At 40.2% G+C, this 17504-nt stretch overlaps 1 protein-coding gene across 2 annotated transcripts in view; it reads left to right on the forward strand.

Moving 5' to 3' along the window:
- The window catches only part of fbln1 (fibulin 1), a 166622-nt gene that overhangs the window by 18869 nt on the left and 130249 nt on the right, over positions 1-17504 (forward strand). For both annotated transcript variants that reach the window (XM_072552309.1, XM_072552310.1), the window contains exon 3: positions 696-825. In XM_072552309.1, coding sequence (XP_072408410.1) covers positions 696-825 — 130 coding nt within the window. The remainder of the gene's footprint in view (positions 1-695; positions 826-17504) is intronic.

Consider the following 17504-nt stretch of genomic DNA (forward strand, 5'->3'; position numbering starts at 1 on the left):
AAATAAAAATGAAAAGAGATGTATAACCAGTGGCTGCTTTGCTATTACTAGTTTTACACAAACATACAAAGTCACAATCTATCCCATTTAGTCCATACATTATATTATAGTGGAGTTGCTCAATGGGCTCTGAAATAGAAAAGTCTTGTATGAGTTGAGGAAAAGTTATTAAGCTCACACTTGGTTATCCCCAACATCAAATACAGGGGGAGAGAATGTGGAGGACTTAAAACCTTGACTTTGATTGATCTCCTGACGACTGGTTCCTAAGTGAAGTTGACAAAGGCTGAAAAAAGTTGTTTGATACTAGTCCTGTATGACTCAGAAAAATTGCAAAAAGGGGTCAGAAAATGACAGTTAACCTTTAAAACAATTTTAATAACTTTCTTGCTTTTCTCCAACTTGTTACAGCTCAAATGTTTCCTCAAATTTAACAGCTTCATTTTACCCCCCCATTTTCTTTGCTCTTCAATATTCTTTCCTTTCTGAAACCCCACAGTACTGGGCTACTGTGGGTAAACTTTCTTTCAGTTTAGTAATCTTTATCCTTTACAGAGTAACATGTGGCATTGATCAATTGTTAACATGCCTCATTAATATAATTGTAGCTGCAAAATACTTCCGAGACTTGGCTGACTTTACCTCTGTTTCCTGTTTTGTAAGAAGATTAAAATTTCTCACATTCCTCATTACAGAATAGCACAGGAAGAATGCTGTTGGGTAAAGCTTGAAGAGATGCATTGTGCATATGGTATAAACATGGCCAGGGAAAACCACGCATGTGAGGTACAAAGCACTAACTCAGGCAACTACAACATGTTAAAGGTAATGCATATTTTTTTCCCCAAGTTCCTTGATGTGCAATGAAATTTCTTGCTTACAATGCTTTACATAATGTTCTGAACTTTATTCATTGATGAGTAAAGCCACTGTCTAGAAAGTAGTTTTTGCCGATCAATGACATCATTGAGCTCTTGATGCTTGTTGGACAGGTCACTAACCCGGAGGACTTTAACTTCAGACCTTTATATCAACAATAACAGCTTTTAGGTAGGCCATGATGTTAATATTTGAAATACAGGTCCCTTTAAGGGTAAACCAGAGCATCTCCAGAATTGATTGAAAGCAGATAGTATTCTTTCAACTTTATATATGTGAGCTGGGTTCTTACCGCTTCCAAATCCACTTTGATTTTGCCCCCACCCTCTTTACCTACTTGACCCTCACCTTTGGTGATCTGCATTGCCCTTAATGGACTTTGCATGTAAATTGGAAACAAGCATGATTTACTAATGAAAGTAGGTGAAAAAAGAATCACTGATGGTTTGTTGAAGGGGAAACCAATGTTCAGTTATGTGCAATAGCATTCCTGGATATTAAAAGAAAAGAGCTGAATTCATATAACTAAGGATTCTTTTGGCACAATGATGGTTCCCTTACCTCTGAGCCAGGAGACTTGGGTCCCAGTTTCACTTGCCCTACACGTGTATAATAACAAATGTTTGGCTTTTGGATAGGGAAAGGATCCGAAAGGGACAAGTGGATACCAGTGTTTCTGTTCATCAACACATTTACAATAAAACGTTTGTAATTTTATGAAGACCTCTTACTGCCTAATTCAACATACAGATATTAATCTTCTAAACAATGGGAGTGTAAGGAAGCTATCAAAATGATGGGAGCAGTTGGAAGGAGGCTGAACAGGGTTCAACAACAAATTTCAGCTCTGCAGTGGTTTCAAAAAGAGTTCTTCCTGAAATCACATTGTCAGGGTTTTTTTAATAACTTGGCTTTTTTGACATAGAGAATGGGTCCCTTAAGGAGCACTAGTTGGGCTGCATCATTTTTTTTGTATTGTGAGCCATCACTTGTAATGCACTTGTAATGCCCAACTTGCCTGGCCCTAAGAAGGTTCTGAAGGGCGTCCATTTTGAACCTCTGCAACCCATATGGTCAGGGTACCTTCGCATAGCTATTGGGTCAAATATCCAAGAATTTTCAATAGAAATGTATGTCCAGGTCAAGATAGTATGTATCTTAGACAAGATCATGAAAGTGATGATACTCTCAGGAAGCTGTTGCCTTGAACAGGCTGGATATTAGTGGTTGCAGGTTTTGGAGATGCAATGTCAGAAGTCTTGGAAGAGTTTCTGCAGTGTTGTAGATAGCACAGCCCACAGTCATAGTATACTGATAGGAGAGAAGGTAGAGTTTGGGAATGGAAGTGAATACTTAGCCTGGTGGATGGCATATTGTCCAAACAGCTCATCTTGTCCTGAATAGATTCTTCAGTGTTGGTGCACTGCAACCATCCAGGGAAATGAAAAAGAAACTCTTGTGCCTTACAAATTCTGTGGACATTTGGTGGAGCTGTAAGATGATTTACTGCACTATATCCAACCTTTTACTCTTTCTAGTAGCCATGACATTTATGTGGCTCATCCAAGTGGCTGAGTTTCAGGTCAATAGTGAACCATGGGATGTCGATAGTGGAAAATTCATTGATTTAAAGTCAAGGAGTGGTCAATAGTTTTGTTTGTGATGGCTTTACCTGCTTTTTTTGCGTGAAGCAAATGTTGCTTGCCGGTTCTCACCCCCAGCTTAAGTGTTGTTTATGTTTTCCTGGGCTTCTATTTAGGGCAGTCCTGTTTTGCAAATTGGGCACAAATGGACATGAGGCCCAAATTTGTATGCAGGAGCACTAATGTATTTTCACATGAGTGCTATGGGAACCTCCTTTTCTCCCTTTGCTTGTACAGTGGGTGGAACAATTTTAACACAAGAGAAATCATGATTTGGATGTGCCGGTGTTGAATTGGGATGGACAGAGTTAAAAATCCACAACGAGGGATCCAAGATGGCGGCAATCTAGGAGGATCGCATTGCAGAGCTCTGCACCGCAGCACAAGCGGGACGAACCTTCAATCTACCCAACCTGGGACTCCAGAAAGATCGTGGAGTCTCAAGAAACTTTGAAAAGTTAACTTACTTGCATTTCCTGCCATCCAGAGATGCCGAAAAAAAGGAGGAGGAGTGTCCGAGACCGGGCCCAGGGCCCAGCCTGCAGGATCTTTGGAATTGATTACTTTCCAGGCCCTGGTGAAGGAGCTCGCAAAATCTCGTGAGATGTTGGGGAAATAAATAAAGGAGAAGCTGGCCCTGATCTCTATCATGCTGCAGAAGCATGAACAGCAGCTGGGAGACCTGGAAAAGAGGACAGATGAGGTTGAGCACAGGGTCACAGTGGTGGAAGCTGATGCCAGTTCAGACAAGGATAGGATCCAAGCCCTGGAGACGCAGGTCGATAATTTGTGTGACCAAGTGGATGATCTTGAGAATAGGGGTAGGAGAAAAAATATTCAGATCGTAGGTCTGCTGGAGGGTAAGGAAAGTGAGCGGCCAGCGGAATTTATTGAGGACTGGTTGCCAGAATTCCTTAACTTGGAGGCTGGAATGACAGGCTTGAAGATTGAGAGGGCTCACCAGGTCATAGTGCAGTCGTGATGAAGGGCTTTTGCCCGAAACATCAATTCCCCTGCTCCTCGAATGCTGCCTGACCTGCTGTGCTTTTCCAGCATCACTCTAATCTAAACTCTGATTTCCAGCATCTGTAGTTCTCACTTTTGCCTAGTTGATTTTAACCTGACTGCAAATCCTCTTGCAAGGATGCCTACCTTGAAGAAGTTCTCCTCCTCTCTCCACAAGAGTCCTGATGAATGGCTTTTGCCCGAAACGTCGATTTTCCTGCTCCTCGGATGCTACCTGACCTGCTGTGCTTTTCCAGCACCACTCTAACCTAGGCAGAGATCAGGTCTGGGTCAAAGTCCTCGTCCTCTCCTGGTGTGGTTCCATCACAATAGAGACAAGGAGAGAATCATGGAAGCTTCCAAAATCCAGGGGAAGGATCTGAAGGCCCTAATTTACAAGGGCTCTAAGATCATGTTCTTCCAGGACTTTTCAGCGGCCTTGATCCAGAAAAGAAAATCTTATGTCGGTGTCAAAATCTTATGTCGGTTATGTTGGGTAGACTGAGGGAGCTTGGGATTCAGTGCTCTCTGAGGTATCCGGCAGTGCGTCGGCTCACCTTAGGTGGATCCGTACATCTCTTTGACATGTTGGAGAAGGCAAGAGACTTTGTGGACAAATTAACCTAATCTGAACAATTTAGTATGTATAAATAGTAGTGATGTTTGGGTATGTCTTTGTCATTTTGTAAAAGAAACAGAGCAAGTCCAGTTGGAGCTTTCTTTTTTTCCCTATTGATAATATTTTGGTTTAAACTTTGTTTGGTGGCAGTTGAGATGTATATTTTCAATTTCTAAGTTAAGGTATATCAAAGGATGGATGGGGTATTCACCCTTTTTTTCTCTTTAAAGATGTTTTCTTTATTCATATTACTATTCTATGGTATGTTTTCTTTCTTTCCTGTCTGTGTTTGCGGTGCAGCTCTGGCTAGGAGAAGGGAAGATGGCTGGAATGGCTAGATGCATACTTATAGGCAGTTTGGGATGGGTAGTTACCCCTCTGAGCAGGGGGTGAGTTCCCCTATTCAGTGCCATTGGCGCTTTATATGTTAGTTTGTTTTTTTTTGGTTTTTGTTGTATATAATCTTTGATAGCTTTGTAGGTTTGTTAAATGTAGTGGTTTTAGTTTATATAGTTTTTATGTTCAGTGTAGCTTGTGACACTAAGGTTCAGTGATTTGTGATTCGAGTTCCTCCTCTCTGGAATTTAAATGTTACTGCAGAAAGTTATGGCTAATGACTTGATTAAATGGTGTTCCTGGAATGTCAAGGGGAGTCACTCACCAATTAAGAAGAAGGTACGTTTGAGTCTTAGAAAGGAGAAGGTGGATATTGCTTTGTTACAGAAGACACAGTTGGATGATAGGGAGCATTTAAAATTACAGCAGAATGGCTTTGATCAGGTTTACTTTTCATCATTTAATACCAGAAGTAAGAGAGTGGCTATATTGGTTGGGAGAAATCTTCCATTTAAGTTACTGGAGTGTGTTAAAGACACACACGGGAGGTTTGTAATTCTCAGAACCCTGAGAAATGGGGAAGAATATGGTGTTTTAAATGTTTATTGCCCTCTGGCCCATTCCCTCAAATTTTTGGTAGATGCGTTTTCTAAACTGAGCAATCTTGAGTCCCGACACATCATTATAGGGGGAGATTTTAACTGTCTCATCGATCCCACAGTAGACAGGCTGCCCAAAGATCCCCCGAAACCCTCTGTATAAACTTAACACATAGTGGATCTGTGTGTGGAGTTCGGGTTGGTGGACGTCTGGAGGCGTCTCCACCCTACAGGCAGGGATTTTACATTTTTCTCCAATCCGCACAGATGTCACACCAGAATTGATTTTTTTCTGACCCATGTGGCAACCCTGGACTTGGTGGCATCTTGTACGATTGGCAATATTACCATCTCTGATCACGCTCCAGTGTACCTGTTGGTTAAGATTAAGGACATTACAGTGGGTTCAAGGCACTGACGAATGGATCTCTTTATCCTCAAGGATAATAAGTTTGTGGAGTACTTCTCTAGGGAATTTCAGCTGTTCCTAGACATAATTCAGACTCGGTTAGTAGCCCATCCATCCTTTGGGAAACTGCCAAAGCCTATGCTCGGTGTTAGTTATTTCCTACTCTGCCAGTAGGAAGCAGCAGAAGGATGAGCAGCAGCGTCTCCTCGAAGCTCGGTTGAAGGCAGCCGAGAAGGCTTACTTTGACAGGCCCTCGTCGGTCAAGCTACAGAGGATTACGGCGCTGTGTTCTACATTGAATTCCATACTCATGCAGATGGGCAAAGCAACTTGTTTTGCAAAGCAACGGTTATATGAGCATGTGACAGGCCAGGCAAGTATTTAGCATATCTTGCTAGGAAAAGGAGTGCCCCACAAGCCATTACGGTGATCAGGGAAAGGTCTAGGAATGTGACACGAGACTCTAAAAAGATTAATGTGGCATTTAAGAGATTTTACTCTAAGTTATACCAATCTGAGGGTTGTGAGGAGGGGAGGGCCAAAATGGAATTTTTTTAAAGGATCTGAAGCTCTCAGGCGTGACACCGGAACAAGAGTCCTTTCTCAATGCCCCCTTATCAGAGCAAGAAATGCAGGAAACTGTGATGCAGCTTCAGAGTGGAAAGGTGCCTGGTCCTGATGGACTTCCCAGCGAATTCTATGAGGAATTTATAAACATATTGTCAGGCCTGATGTTCAATATGTTTAATGATTCATACAGTCATGATTGTCTCCTGCCATCTCTGAGAGAGGCCAATATTTCGCTTATTCTTAAAAAAGGGAAGGTCCTGGAGGACTGTGCTTTGTACAGGCCCATTTCACTGTTAAATGTGGACTTTAAAATCCTCTCTAAGACTCTCGCATTAAGGCTGAAGATTGTGATACCTTCTAATGTTAAAGAGGACCAGACGGGCTTCATAAAGGGCCACAGATCCTCCAATAATGTTAGGAGGTTGCTTAATGTAATTCAAGTGTGTCAACAACAGTCAATACAGGGATTGATGATTTCTCTAAATGCAGAGAAGGCATTTGAACGAGTTGAGTGGCTGTATCTTTTCTATACTCTGGAGTGGTTTGGTTTGGGCGAAGACTTTATAAGATGGGTAAAGGCTTTCTACAGTGGCCCTCTCACAACAGTCATCAGCATTGGGGTACGATCAAGCAATTTTAATATTTTTAGGGGCAGCTTTCACCACTGCTTTTTACATTGGTGATTGAACTATTGGCAGAGGCCATTTGTAGGGATCTTAATGTATAAGCTCCAGAAGTGGGGTCAAAATTACATAAGATTTTGTTTTATGCCGATGATGTCCTAATTTTTCTTTGTCAAATTCAGCAGTTTCAGTGTCTCGCCTGATACAATGCATCAGTGCGTTTGGCGCCTTTTCGGGGTACTAGATTAATTTTGTAAAATCAGAGGCTATGCTGATGGGTGGTCTTACGAAGAAGCTAGGTATTGAGGGCCAATATCCATTCCTATTTAAGTGGTCACAGCGGGATTTTGTGATTTGAACATATTCATTACTCCAGTTCTGGATCAGCCATTCAAAGCCAACTTTGTTTAATTATTTGACAAAATCAAGCAAGACCTTCAAAGATAGGAGGTGCTTCAGTCTCGTGGTTTTGTTGGATATCGCTTATTAAGATGAATATTCTCCCCTGTTTGCTATACCTGTACAGATGCTCCCCCTGGTTTTCAATAAGCAAATATTCAGGAGACTGAATGGCTCGTTCAGCTCCCCCTTTATTTGGCATCGTAAGCGGCCCCTCATTAAATTAGCTAAACTGCAATTGCCTCACAGATTGGGGGAGTGGACCTTCCAGACATTAAACATTACCAACTGAGCTCGCTTTCATCGTACGTGAGTGATTGGGCTTGAGGGGATGCTCTTCCAATATGGTTAGGTTTCGAAGCCTCCTAGGCAAGGTATCCCCTTACCAGTTTTCTGTTTTTGGACAAAATGAGGACAGTTAGGGAATATTGCCATAACCCAATAGTTATTCTTACTGTTAAAGCATGGAGGACGATTCGGTAGAGGAAAGGCAATACTAGCAAAACATCTTCTTTTTCACAGGTATGCTGCGTTTTCAACCGGGGATGATACATTCAAGTTTCAGACATTGGGCAGCTAGGGGTGTGCCTTACATGGGCGATTTATTTGAGGGAGACGTAATGATGTCCTTCAATCAGTTAGTATGGAGATACGAGTTATCTAATCGGGACCTCTTTCGCTTTTTTCAAGTTAGGGATTTTATTCAAAAAAAGATTACACTTTCAACCGATCCTTACAAATTCGGCATACAGAGGTGGGGTTCTCAGTGCTAAGACTACACTTTCTGTCAGTACTCTATATCATCAATTGGGGGGGTGTCCCTTCAGTTGAATTCGATCATCTCTGGAGGGTGTGGGAGAGAGAGCTAGGTGTTGAAGTTTCCTCAGAGGCATGGGAAGATATTTGGAAAAATGTAAGAAAGATATCAATTTGCAATAGGATCCATGCTTTACAGATGAAGATTCTCCACAGGGTCCAGTCGGCTCCAGACCGTTTGTCGAAATTTAAACGAGGAGTATCTTCAACATGTCCCAAGTACAAGGTCTGTACAGGCACTCCTATCCATTGTCTCTGGTCTTGTGGTAGGCTTCAAACATATTGGAGTGCTGTGGCGGGTGGAATGGAGAGGATTTTGGGTGTAAGGGTGGAGAAGGGCTCTCTGTCTCTTTTTCTGGGCCTGCCCAGTGTGTTTCCTGCAGACACGCATAAGAAAAATGTTTTCAATATCCTCACTTTCTGCCCAAGAAAGAATATTTTGCTAGGATGGGTATCCGGAATCCCCCCTCCACCCTGCCACACGCTGGATCTGTTGAGATTGTTATGGAGCATATTCCCTTGGATTTTCTCACAAGCATGATACACAACAAAGTTAAAAATCACACAGCACCAGGTTATAGTCCAACAGGTTTAATTGGAAGCACTAGCTTTCGGAGTGCTGCTCCTTCATCAGGTGGATGAAGGAGCATCGCTATGAAAGCTAGTGCTTCCAATTAAATCTGTTCGACTATAACCTGGTGTTGTATGATTTTTAACTTTGTACACCCCAGTCTCCAAATCATGGTACACCACAAAACTGAGATTTTGTATAAGACATGGCAGCCCTTTTTGGAACACCTGGATGCAGATCTATCTGCCACACTAACAAGGGCTTTTATATATCGATTGTGTTTTACAAGTCCAATATCCAGGGAGGAGGAACTGCGAATGTATGAGTGTCTTGTTTGGCTGAATTGAGTTGTTACTATTTATTAGTTTGTTGTTGGTTATTATTTATTTAGTTAAATAGCTAGTTTGTTTTTTAATTCTATATTTTTCTATATATGTTTATACATTTCCACGAGAGTGTGTTTTTTTTAAACTTGTGTTTTTTTTGTACTGTTTTGAATTGTATTGTTTTGTATTTGTTGTAATATTAAAAAATCTATTTTTTCAATAAAAATATTTTTTTTAAAAATCACACAACACCAGGTTATAGTCCAACAGGTTTATTTGGAAGCACTAGCTTTCCAGGCATTGCCTCTTCATCAGGTGGATGTGGAACAGGACCATAAGGCACAGATTTTCGAGCAAATATGTTATAACACAAGGGAAGTGTGCCTACTCTGCCCGCCATATTGGGTACTGCCATGCTATTTTGCACCTAAAAGATGAGGGAACACTGTCAAATTTCTGTTTAAAGCACAATTATACCTTGATTTATATCGGGTTACCAATTAAAATCTATTTTTAAAAGTGGTCCATAATCTGATCTGTTTAATAATAATTACATCATAATTAAAGCAAAAATTGTTCATTTGTTAAAAATTATTCATTACGTTTCAATGCAAGATGTATAACAGGTAACATGGATGAATTTAGAGCCTGAATTAATGCATGCAGTTATGATGTTGCTGTTATCACAGAGGCATAGTTGAAAAAACAAGATTGGCAGATCAATGTTCTAGGGTATTGATGTTTTAGAAGAGACAGAGGAAGAAACAAAAGAGGTAGGGGAGTTGCATTACTAGTTAGGAAGCATTTCACAGCTGTGTTGAGGGAGGAAACCCTGAAAGTATCTTGCAATGAGGCATTATGGGTAGAGCTCAGGAATAGGAAGGGTGCAATCACAATGCTGGGATTGTGCTACAGACCTCCCAGCTGCCAGTGGGAGATAGAGGAAGAGATATGTAATCAGATTCTGGAAAGATATGTAAGTTACATGGTTGTTGTGGTGGGTGATTTTAACTTCCATCATATTGACTGAGACTCCCTTAGTGCCGGGAGCTTGGATGGGGAGCAATTTATTAGATAAGTCAAGGAGGGTTTTTTGAAACACTATATAGGTAGTCCAATGAGGGAGGAGGCCATACTGGATCTGGTATTGGGAAATGAACCCAGCCCAGTGATCAAGGTTTCAGTTGGGGATCATTTTGGGAATAGTGACCATAATTCTGTAAGTTGTTTAGATGCTTATGGATAAGGATAAGAATGGACCTTGGATGAAGATGTTAAATTAGGGTAAGGCCAGCTTTAACTGAATTAGGCACAAATTGGAGAATGTGGATTGAGAGCAGGGTTTGAAGATAAATCCACATCTGACATGTGAGACTCTATTTAAATAACAGGTGATTAGAATGTGGGACAGGCATATTCCTGTGAAAGTAATGGACAGGAATGAGGGACAGCCTGATAGAAGTCTACAAAATTATGACAGGCATAGACAGGCATGAATAGTCAAAGACTTTTTTCACAGGGTGGAAAGGTCAACTACAAGAGGGCACAGGTTCAAGGTGAGAGGGGGAAGGTTTACAGAGGAAGTGCAATACCAGTGGAGGTGGTGGAGGCATGCAAGTTAGCAATGGTTAAGGTCGACCTTGATAGACACATGAGCGTGAGGTAAACAGAGGAATCAAAACCATACAAGGGCAATAAGTTGTGAGTCCAAATAGAGAATAGGAATCAGCATAGGATTGGTGGGCCAAAGGGTGTGTTCCTGCACTGTATTGTATTTTATTGTATTATTTTGGCCAAAGATTGGACTGGCTTGTTTGAAGTCTGGATTTAGCACAAAACTTTGTTCCTAATTCCTAGTTGGCATAACTTGAATTTGCCTGGATATGTTAAACCAGAAACTTGCAATTTAGCACTCAAGCAGAACAGTACATATGGACTCCTCACAAGCACTTTCACTGAAGATGTATTGGCACATAGCAGCATAATGCTGAATAATGCAGAAACTAACAGTAAGGGTAGCTGGCATACAGCAGCATATTTCACAACAGCTCAGGAACAAGGTGCACAAGGTTTTGGAAGTGACATTGGAGAAGGAGGTCTAGAACAGGAGGGAAGGGGAATATCTTGTATTTACAAAAGGGAAGGAATCTATCTTTCCTTCCTAATCCTGCTGTTCCTCACCTGAAGCAATTGTTTTTGCAGACCTTGTCATCCTTGCATTCTTCATACAGACTAAGAGGAGCCCTCTACCAATATGCCCATCATCGTGTCCTCCTTTACATGACTCCTCTAAGGTGCTCAATAAAATAGATTAGTGTAGAAACCACCAACTGCGGAAAGGATTATTGAGTGTTCTATTATTCTTTTATCAGTCACCTGAAATCAGTACCTTTTGATTCTCAGCTCTTCTGCTAATTGGGAAAGTTGCTCCCAAAACAGTACAGTGCAGGAACACACCCTTTGGCCGACCAGCCCTATGCTGATTCCTATTCCCTATCTGGACCCAAAACTTATTGCCCTTGCATGGTTTTGATTCCTCTGTTTACCTCACATTCATGTGTCTATCAAGGTAGGCCTTAAACATTGCTAACGTGCATGCTTTCCCCACCTCCACTTTATCAACTTTCTCCTGGTTCCTCGTGAGTTTGAACAGTTTTATCAAATTTCTTCACAAGTGTTTCTGTTCTCAGAAGGACAGACCCCAGCTTCACCAAATCATCCACATAGCTTTCATCCCATAGAAACACTCTTGCAAAACTATTTTCTCTCCAATGCCTTCATGTTCTTCCTGAAGTGTGGTACCTAGAATTATATACAATACTCCTACGGATGCTGAAACAGATATAGCATAACTTCCTTATTTTAGTACTTTATGCCTCAATTTATAATAGCAGCATCGAGTAATCAGTTACCATATGTGATGATGATATAACAATGAACACGTGATTTGGGGGTGAAATCTGGAAGGGTTGGAAGCTCTACCATCTTGTGAAGGTCTTAGCGAGTTTTGAGAAGATTTGTAGCTCAGGTTGAGGTTCTGAATGTAGATTTGCTTGCTCATTTCCAGGCATTTTGTCACCCTACTAAATAACATCTTCAGTGGGCCTCAGGCGAAGCACTGCTGATAATTCATGCTTTCTATTTATATATTTGGGTTTCTTTGGGTTGGCGGTGTCATTTCCTGTGGTGATGTCACTTCCTGTTCTTTTTCTCAGGTGGTGGTAGATGGGGTCTAACTCGATGTGTTTGTTGATAAGAGTTCCGGTTGGAATGCCATGCTTCTAGAAATTCTCATGCATATCTTTGTTAGGCTTGGCCTAGGATGGATGTTTTGCCCCAGTCGAAGTGGTGTCCTTCCTCATCTGTATATAAGGATACTAATGAGAGAGGGTCATGTCGTTTTGTGGCTAGTTGGTGTTCATGTATCCTGGTGGCTAGTTTTCGTACCTGTTTGTCAAATGTAGTGTTTGTTACAGTCCTTGCATGGTATTTTGTAAATGACATTAGTTTTGCTTGTTGCTTGTTGGTCTCTCAAGTTCATTAGCTGCTGTTTTAGTGTGTTGGTGGGTTTGTGGGCTACCACCTTGTCAAGGGGTCTGAGTAGTCTGGCAGTCATTTCCGAAATGTCTTTGATGTAGGTCTAATGTGTATAGAAGTAGCTGTAATAAAAATTTCTAGCAAAGAGGGCATGGACTCAAGCAGCTTGTTTTTGAGAGACAAGACACCCCCAATAACCCTTTATACCCTGAACACGAAGCAGCAGGAAAGATGTAAAAGAAGAAATTATGCCACTCCTGGAAACATTCCAGAAAACAGAAAGACCACAGCAGGTTTTTTTTTATGTCTCCAGCTGGTTTCCGTGCTTCAGATTATGGAGGATATAACAACAAATTTGAAGAACAGACAGTAATCTTTCTAGGGAAGACAAATGCCATTGAAAAGAAGTTTGGAACGTTAAACAAGAAGTGGACGAACAACCTGCAGCATTTAAATTACATATGGGTGTCAAAGGTTACTGTACTATCAGACCAAGTAAAATAGTTCAAACAAATCACATCGCAAATTTCATCCATTAAATTCCAAAGTTCTGAAGGAATTTCAGTACAAGTAAAAGCAAAGCTGAAATATAAAGAGCAAGAAATCTTAAAGCTCTCTATATCACTAAAAATCAGGAATGTCCACTACTAAGTAGAAAGGCATGTCTAAAATTGAGATTGATCTGTATTTTATCTTGTGCTTTAAAGCCAATATTGCTACTTGCAGACTGAGATACCAATCTGGCATATCTCAGGCTGTGGGTGTCTGCACACACACCGTTCCTGAGGCTGCCTGCTCCTTATCATTTAAGTAAGGCTCTTCAATTCTCCAAACTATAACTTTCCTTTATTTATATCTCCACTGAGTAAATGATCATTTACAATTCTTTCATGTAGTATTTTTAGACCTTTTTCTTTATATGTTCTTTCCAAGAGTGTCTTTACTCTTGCTAAGAGTTGTGTAGTGAATTCCTGTGGTTTTTTTTATTGTATGTAATTTATGCTGAAAGCCAGCATTCTGAAAATGGCAACATTTTAATGTTCATGACTGTGGAGTTCTAAAGTGCTTGCTACATTTGACTGTTCCAAATTAATGACAACAATTTTGTCATGAGATCAGGGTTGGACTAATTACATGACTGTATGGGGGTCTCTGAAGAGCAGTTCAAAGTTTGCAGAGACTGAAAGACAATGAGTTGTGAGACAAAGAGATGTACCCTTCATGTTTGAAATGCTTTTTTTTTAGCTACTAATTGGTTCATTAGTCCATTGGACCATTGGTGTTGATTTTTACATTGCACAAAAACAATGCAAAATCTTCACACTTAAGTTAAGACTACAATTGTTGTGAATTTTTGGCCAAATTGTAACTTTCCATAAGCTGTTTCTAAATCAGCTGCCAAAAATTACTCATTTGGCTAAACCACAGTGAAGTTCAGGCCAGTTAAAACATGCCAAAGTATCCACACATTTAACAGGAAGATCAGGTTGTTGTAGCAGAAAACGCAGCAGTAGCTATGCTATACTGTAGTCACAGGTTGTTGTTACAGATAGTCCTTCACCTTCTTAATCTTTCTCCATGGCCATCTGGAAGAAGACAAATGCATGCTCCACTTTCTTCAAATATTGATTGAAAAGAGCCCTCGATTTGGGGTGGGGGTAGGGGGGAGCAAATGATGCACTTTGCCAGATGCCGGACTTCTAAAACTTTGAAGTTTATAAATTTTTGCTCCCTAAAGCATTCCTGAACTTGGTACTGTTCTAACTTCAGTGCAGTAATTGCTAATGCTGTGCTAAGCAATTGACACAGTGGGGGATTATGGTAGCTAAACTTTCATTGATCTAATCAACGTAAGGACTCATGGTAATCAATTTGGCGCATCATACTCCTTTTGAAAAGCCCCAGTAAAGCCCTGCAAACTTGAACAAAAATGGCTTTTGCTGTCCCTTTATTTGGAGATTTGCAGTAGCTGAATTTTAATTAACCTAATCAAACCAGGGGGCCATGACGATCATTTTGGTGTATCATATACCGCATCACATAGTCCCAGTAGGGCTCCATAAATGCATGCCTCACTCACACACACACAATGACTGTTCCAAACAGTGCTCAGGTGGGGGTTCACTAATTTGTTATATTTCCAGACTCAAACATTTAAACTCATGGGTGAATAGGGATGAACTAGGTTCCTTTCTTTATCCACCTGTCCCTCAGCTGATCGAAACTGAGTTAGTTTTAAGAGGATTCCTTCCCTTGCCAACACCTTTCTTCCAGATTCAAATGAACCTGTATTTTCAAAGCTTTCTTGAGTGAACATAAGAACTAGGAGCAGGAGTAGGCAATTCTGCTCCACTATTTGATACAATCAGAGTGACTTTATTAATTGCTAAATGTGAGAAGAAATAGTAACAAACACACATACACACACTTTAGATGTAAGAGGTGAGCCCAAAACAGTAAACATTTAAAAAAAAATCCTAGTCAGTCTCTGAATTGTTCACAAAGTGCAGATCATTGAATGTTATGGATGCTGCAATGGATGTTATGTTGCTAGATGAACAGTAGATTTCAATAATCTTGGCTTTGTATGATAACTGAAACTGTTTAGTTCTGATTCCTTTTGGCAGTGGCTGACTGGCAGCACTCAGGGTGGGAAAGAGTCTTTTCCCTTCTTTTACATGTGTTACAGGATATTCTCTGAGATGTGATCCTTGTCACAATAGGCCACACACTAGGACATCCGACAACTAATTTAGAGAATCTGTTGCTGTGTACTCTTGAATGGGAGAAAATGCAAGTGACTGTTGTCATTTTTTTACCATCAGGTTTACAGTCTGAGATACTTCCAGAAGATTGCAAGTTCAATTTGTAGTGCATTTTCTCTCTTTGAAACTTCTTTGATACTTTGGCTGGTTGACATTCCTGACGAAGGGCTTTTGCCCGAAATGTTGACTCTCCTGCTACTCAGATGCTGCCTGACCTGCTGTGCTTTTCCAGTGCCACACTTTTCGACTCTGAATCTCCAGCATCTGCAGTCCTCACATTCTCTGTTGGTTGACACTCCAGCATCTTTCACTCTCACTCTCTCCAGGCATCTACTGAATTCACGATCAGTACCTACCTTTGACACGTGTTCTTTTTTAAAAAAGCATGTTGTAATTAATATTCAATATGCCGATAGTTTATCCAGGATTCTGATCCATGGTCATGACTATTATCGATAGATCAGATATTAATTCTGCATGTTAAAATTAAATTGTGCATTTATTGTAATTTATAACTTGTAAAGTAAAGATCAGAGTTGTTTATTTAGGACTATGGAACCTTTGCCTTTATTTTCTTGGAAAGTTTGCTGGAACTTGTTAAAATAAAGCTACCAGTCCTTAACCAGATTGTAGTATAATTTGATGATCCTCTGGGATATTAACAAATATCATCAGCTATATCATCATGATTTACATGATTCTCATTATACCACATCTCCCTCCAAGTTTCTTTCTACTTGGTGTACATTATTCTAGTAGTTTACTTCTACCTATTCACATAGTTTTATAAACATTAATGTCATTATGAACATCATTATTACCAATTTCACTACACTATTTTCACCTCCACTCCCACATAAGATGACCTGGGACTCTGAATAGATGTCCTTGAGTAAAATACTAGAATGATGATGATGATGTACTGTGTTTGGAATAGTTGTATGACCCTGTACACTATGTGATGTAGGATAGGAATGGTTGTCCCATAGTCTGTGAAACCATTCTTTATCTCACTTCTCGACTTGAGCAAGATCAATGTTTTCCCTTTCATCCTGAATGACCCATGAGGCATTATGACAATTTAAGACCTCAACTAATTTGTTTTTCTAATGACAATGATTTCTAACTTACAGAGTCATAGAGATGTACAGCATGGAAACAGACGCTTTGGTCCAACCTGTCCATGCCGACCAGATATCTCTGTCCCTTTATCAAACTTCTGTCCTGACTTCAAGGCTAACAGAATTTTTACTCTGTCTCTAGATTTTGTATCACCTCTGTTACTTTTTATAGTGTTTCTTTTCTCCAGTTGTTTTATTTTCTTGTTGTCTTGAGAAGTTATATTTGGCTAAGATTATGTTCTAATCTTTGTCTATGCATTTTTAACCTCTTTCCCATTAACAATTCACTTGGTGAGTACCCACTATTCGATAGTATTGCTCTGTAACTGAGTACAACTAATTCCTGGTTTGGATTCTAGTGCATCAATGATTCCTCAATCACTTTTTCTGCCTCACTGTTTCACTGAGAATGGAGTGAAGAACTGTCACCTTGTTGATGCCTGCCTTCAAAGTGCACTTCCCCATTCACCAATTGTGGTCCAGTTTCCAATACTAATCTGGGAAAAGGTGTATCACAAAGATCCTTTCTTCTGCTCCAAAGGACAAAAAAAAACTTAAAGAATAAATGTATTACTCAAATAGGGAAGCTCTCCAACATGGTCTATAGCTACTCTACAGAAGCACACAGAAAGCAACAAATGGGAGAGTACATAATATCCTTGACCTCAAAAAGAGATCAGGACCAGATTAAGGGTATAAGTTAAGACACTGCATAGACTAACCTGATGAAGTCTAAAACTTTAGAGCAGGAGATGTAGCAATTTTCAATATGATGAGAGATGAAGACTCAGAGAGTGATGTAGAGTAACGGGGTCAACATCAGAAGTATATATGATGATGGAACAATGATGCTATTGCACATTAGAAATTGAGGAGATTTAGAAGAGGGAAACACTTTAACCTCATGCGAAGGTTCAGTGTACATTCTAATATGTGAAGCTCCAATGCATATCACACAAGTGAAAGTCCAACATATGTAGGTCCAATGTATATACAATATATGAGAAAGTGCAATGCATATACAATATATGTAAAGGCCCAGTATATATACAATATATGTGAAGGTGCAATGTATATACAATAAATGTCTACATGTAAATGAAGAATTCTTGTAAAAGGGAATTATGGGCTCAAGCAGCTTGCTTTCAGGCCCCAAATGATTCTCTACTTTCTGACGAAATAACAATGTACCCAGGATCTTTTATGCCTTGTTAATGTGGGCAGCACAGTGGCTTAGTGGATAGCACTGCTGCCTCGCAGCATTAGGGTCCCAGGTTCGATTCCAG

Source organism: Chiloscyllium punctatum, chromosome 32 (assembly GCF_047496795.1).
Source record: "Chiloscyllium punctatum isolate Juve2018m chromosome 32, sChiPun1.3, whole genome shotgun sequence".
Classification (NCBI taxonomy): Eukaryota; Metazoa; Chordata; class Chondrichthyes; order Orectolobiformes; family Hemiscylliidae; genus Chiloscyllium; species Chiloscyllium punctatum.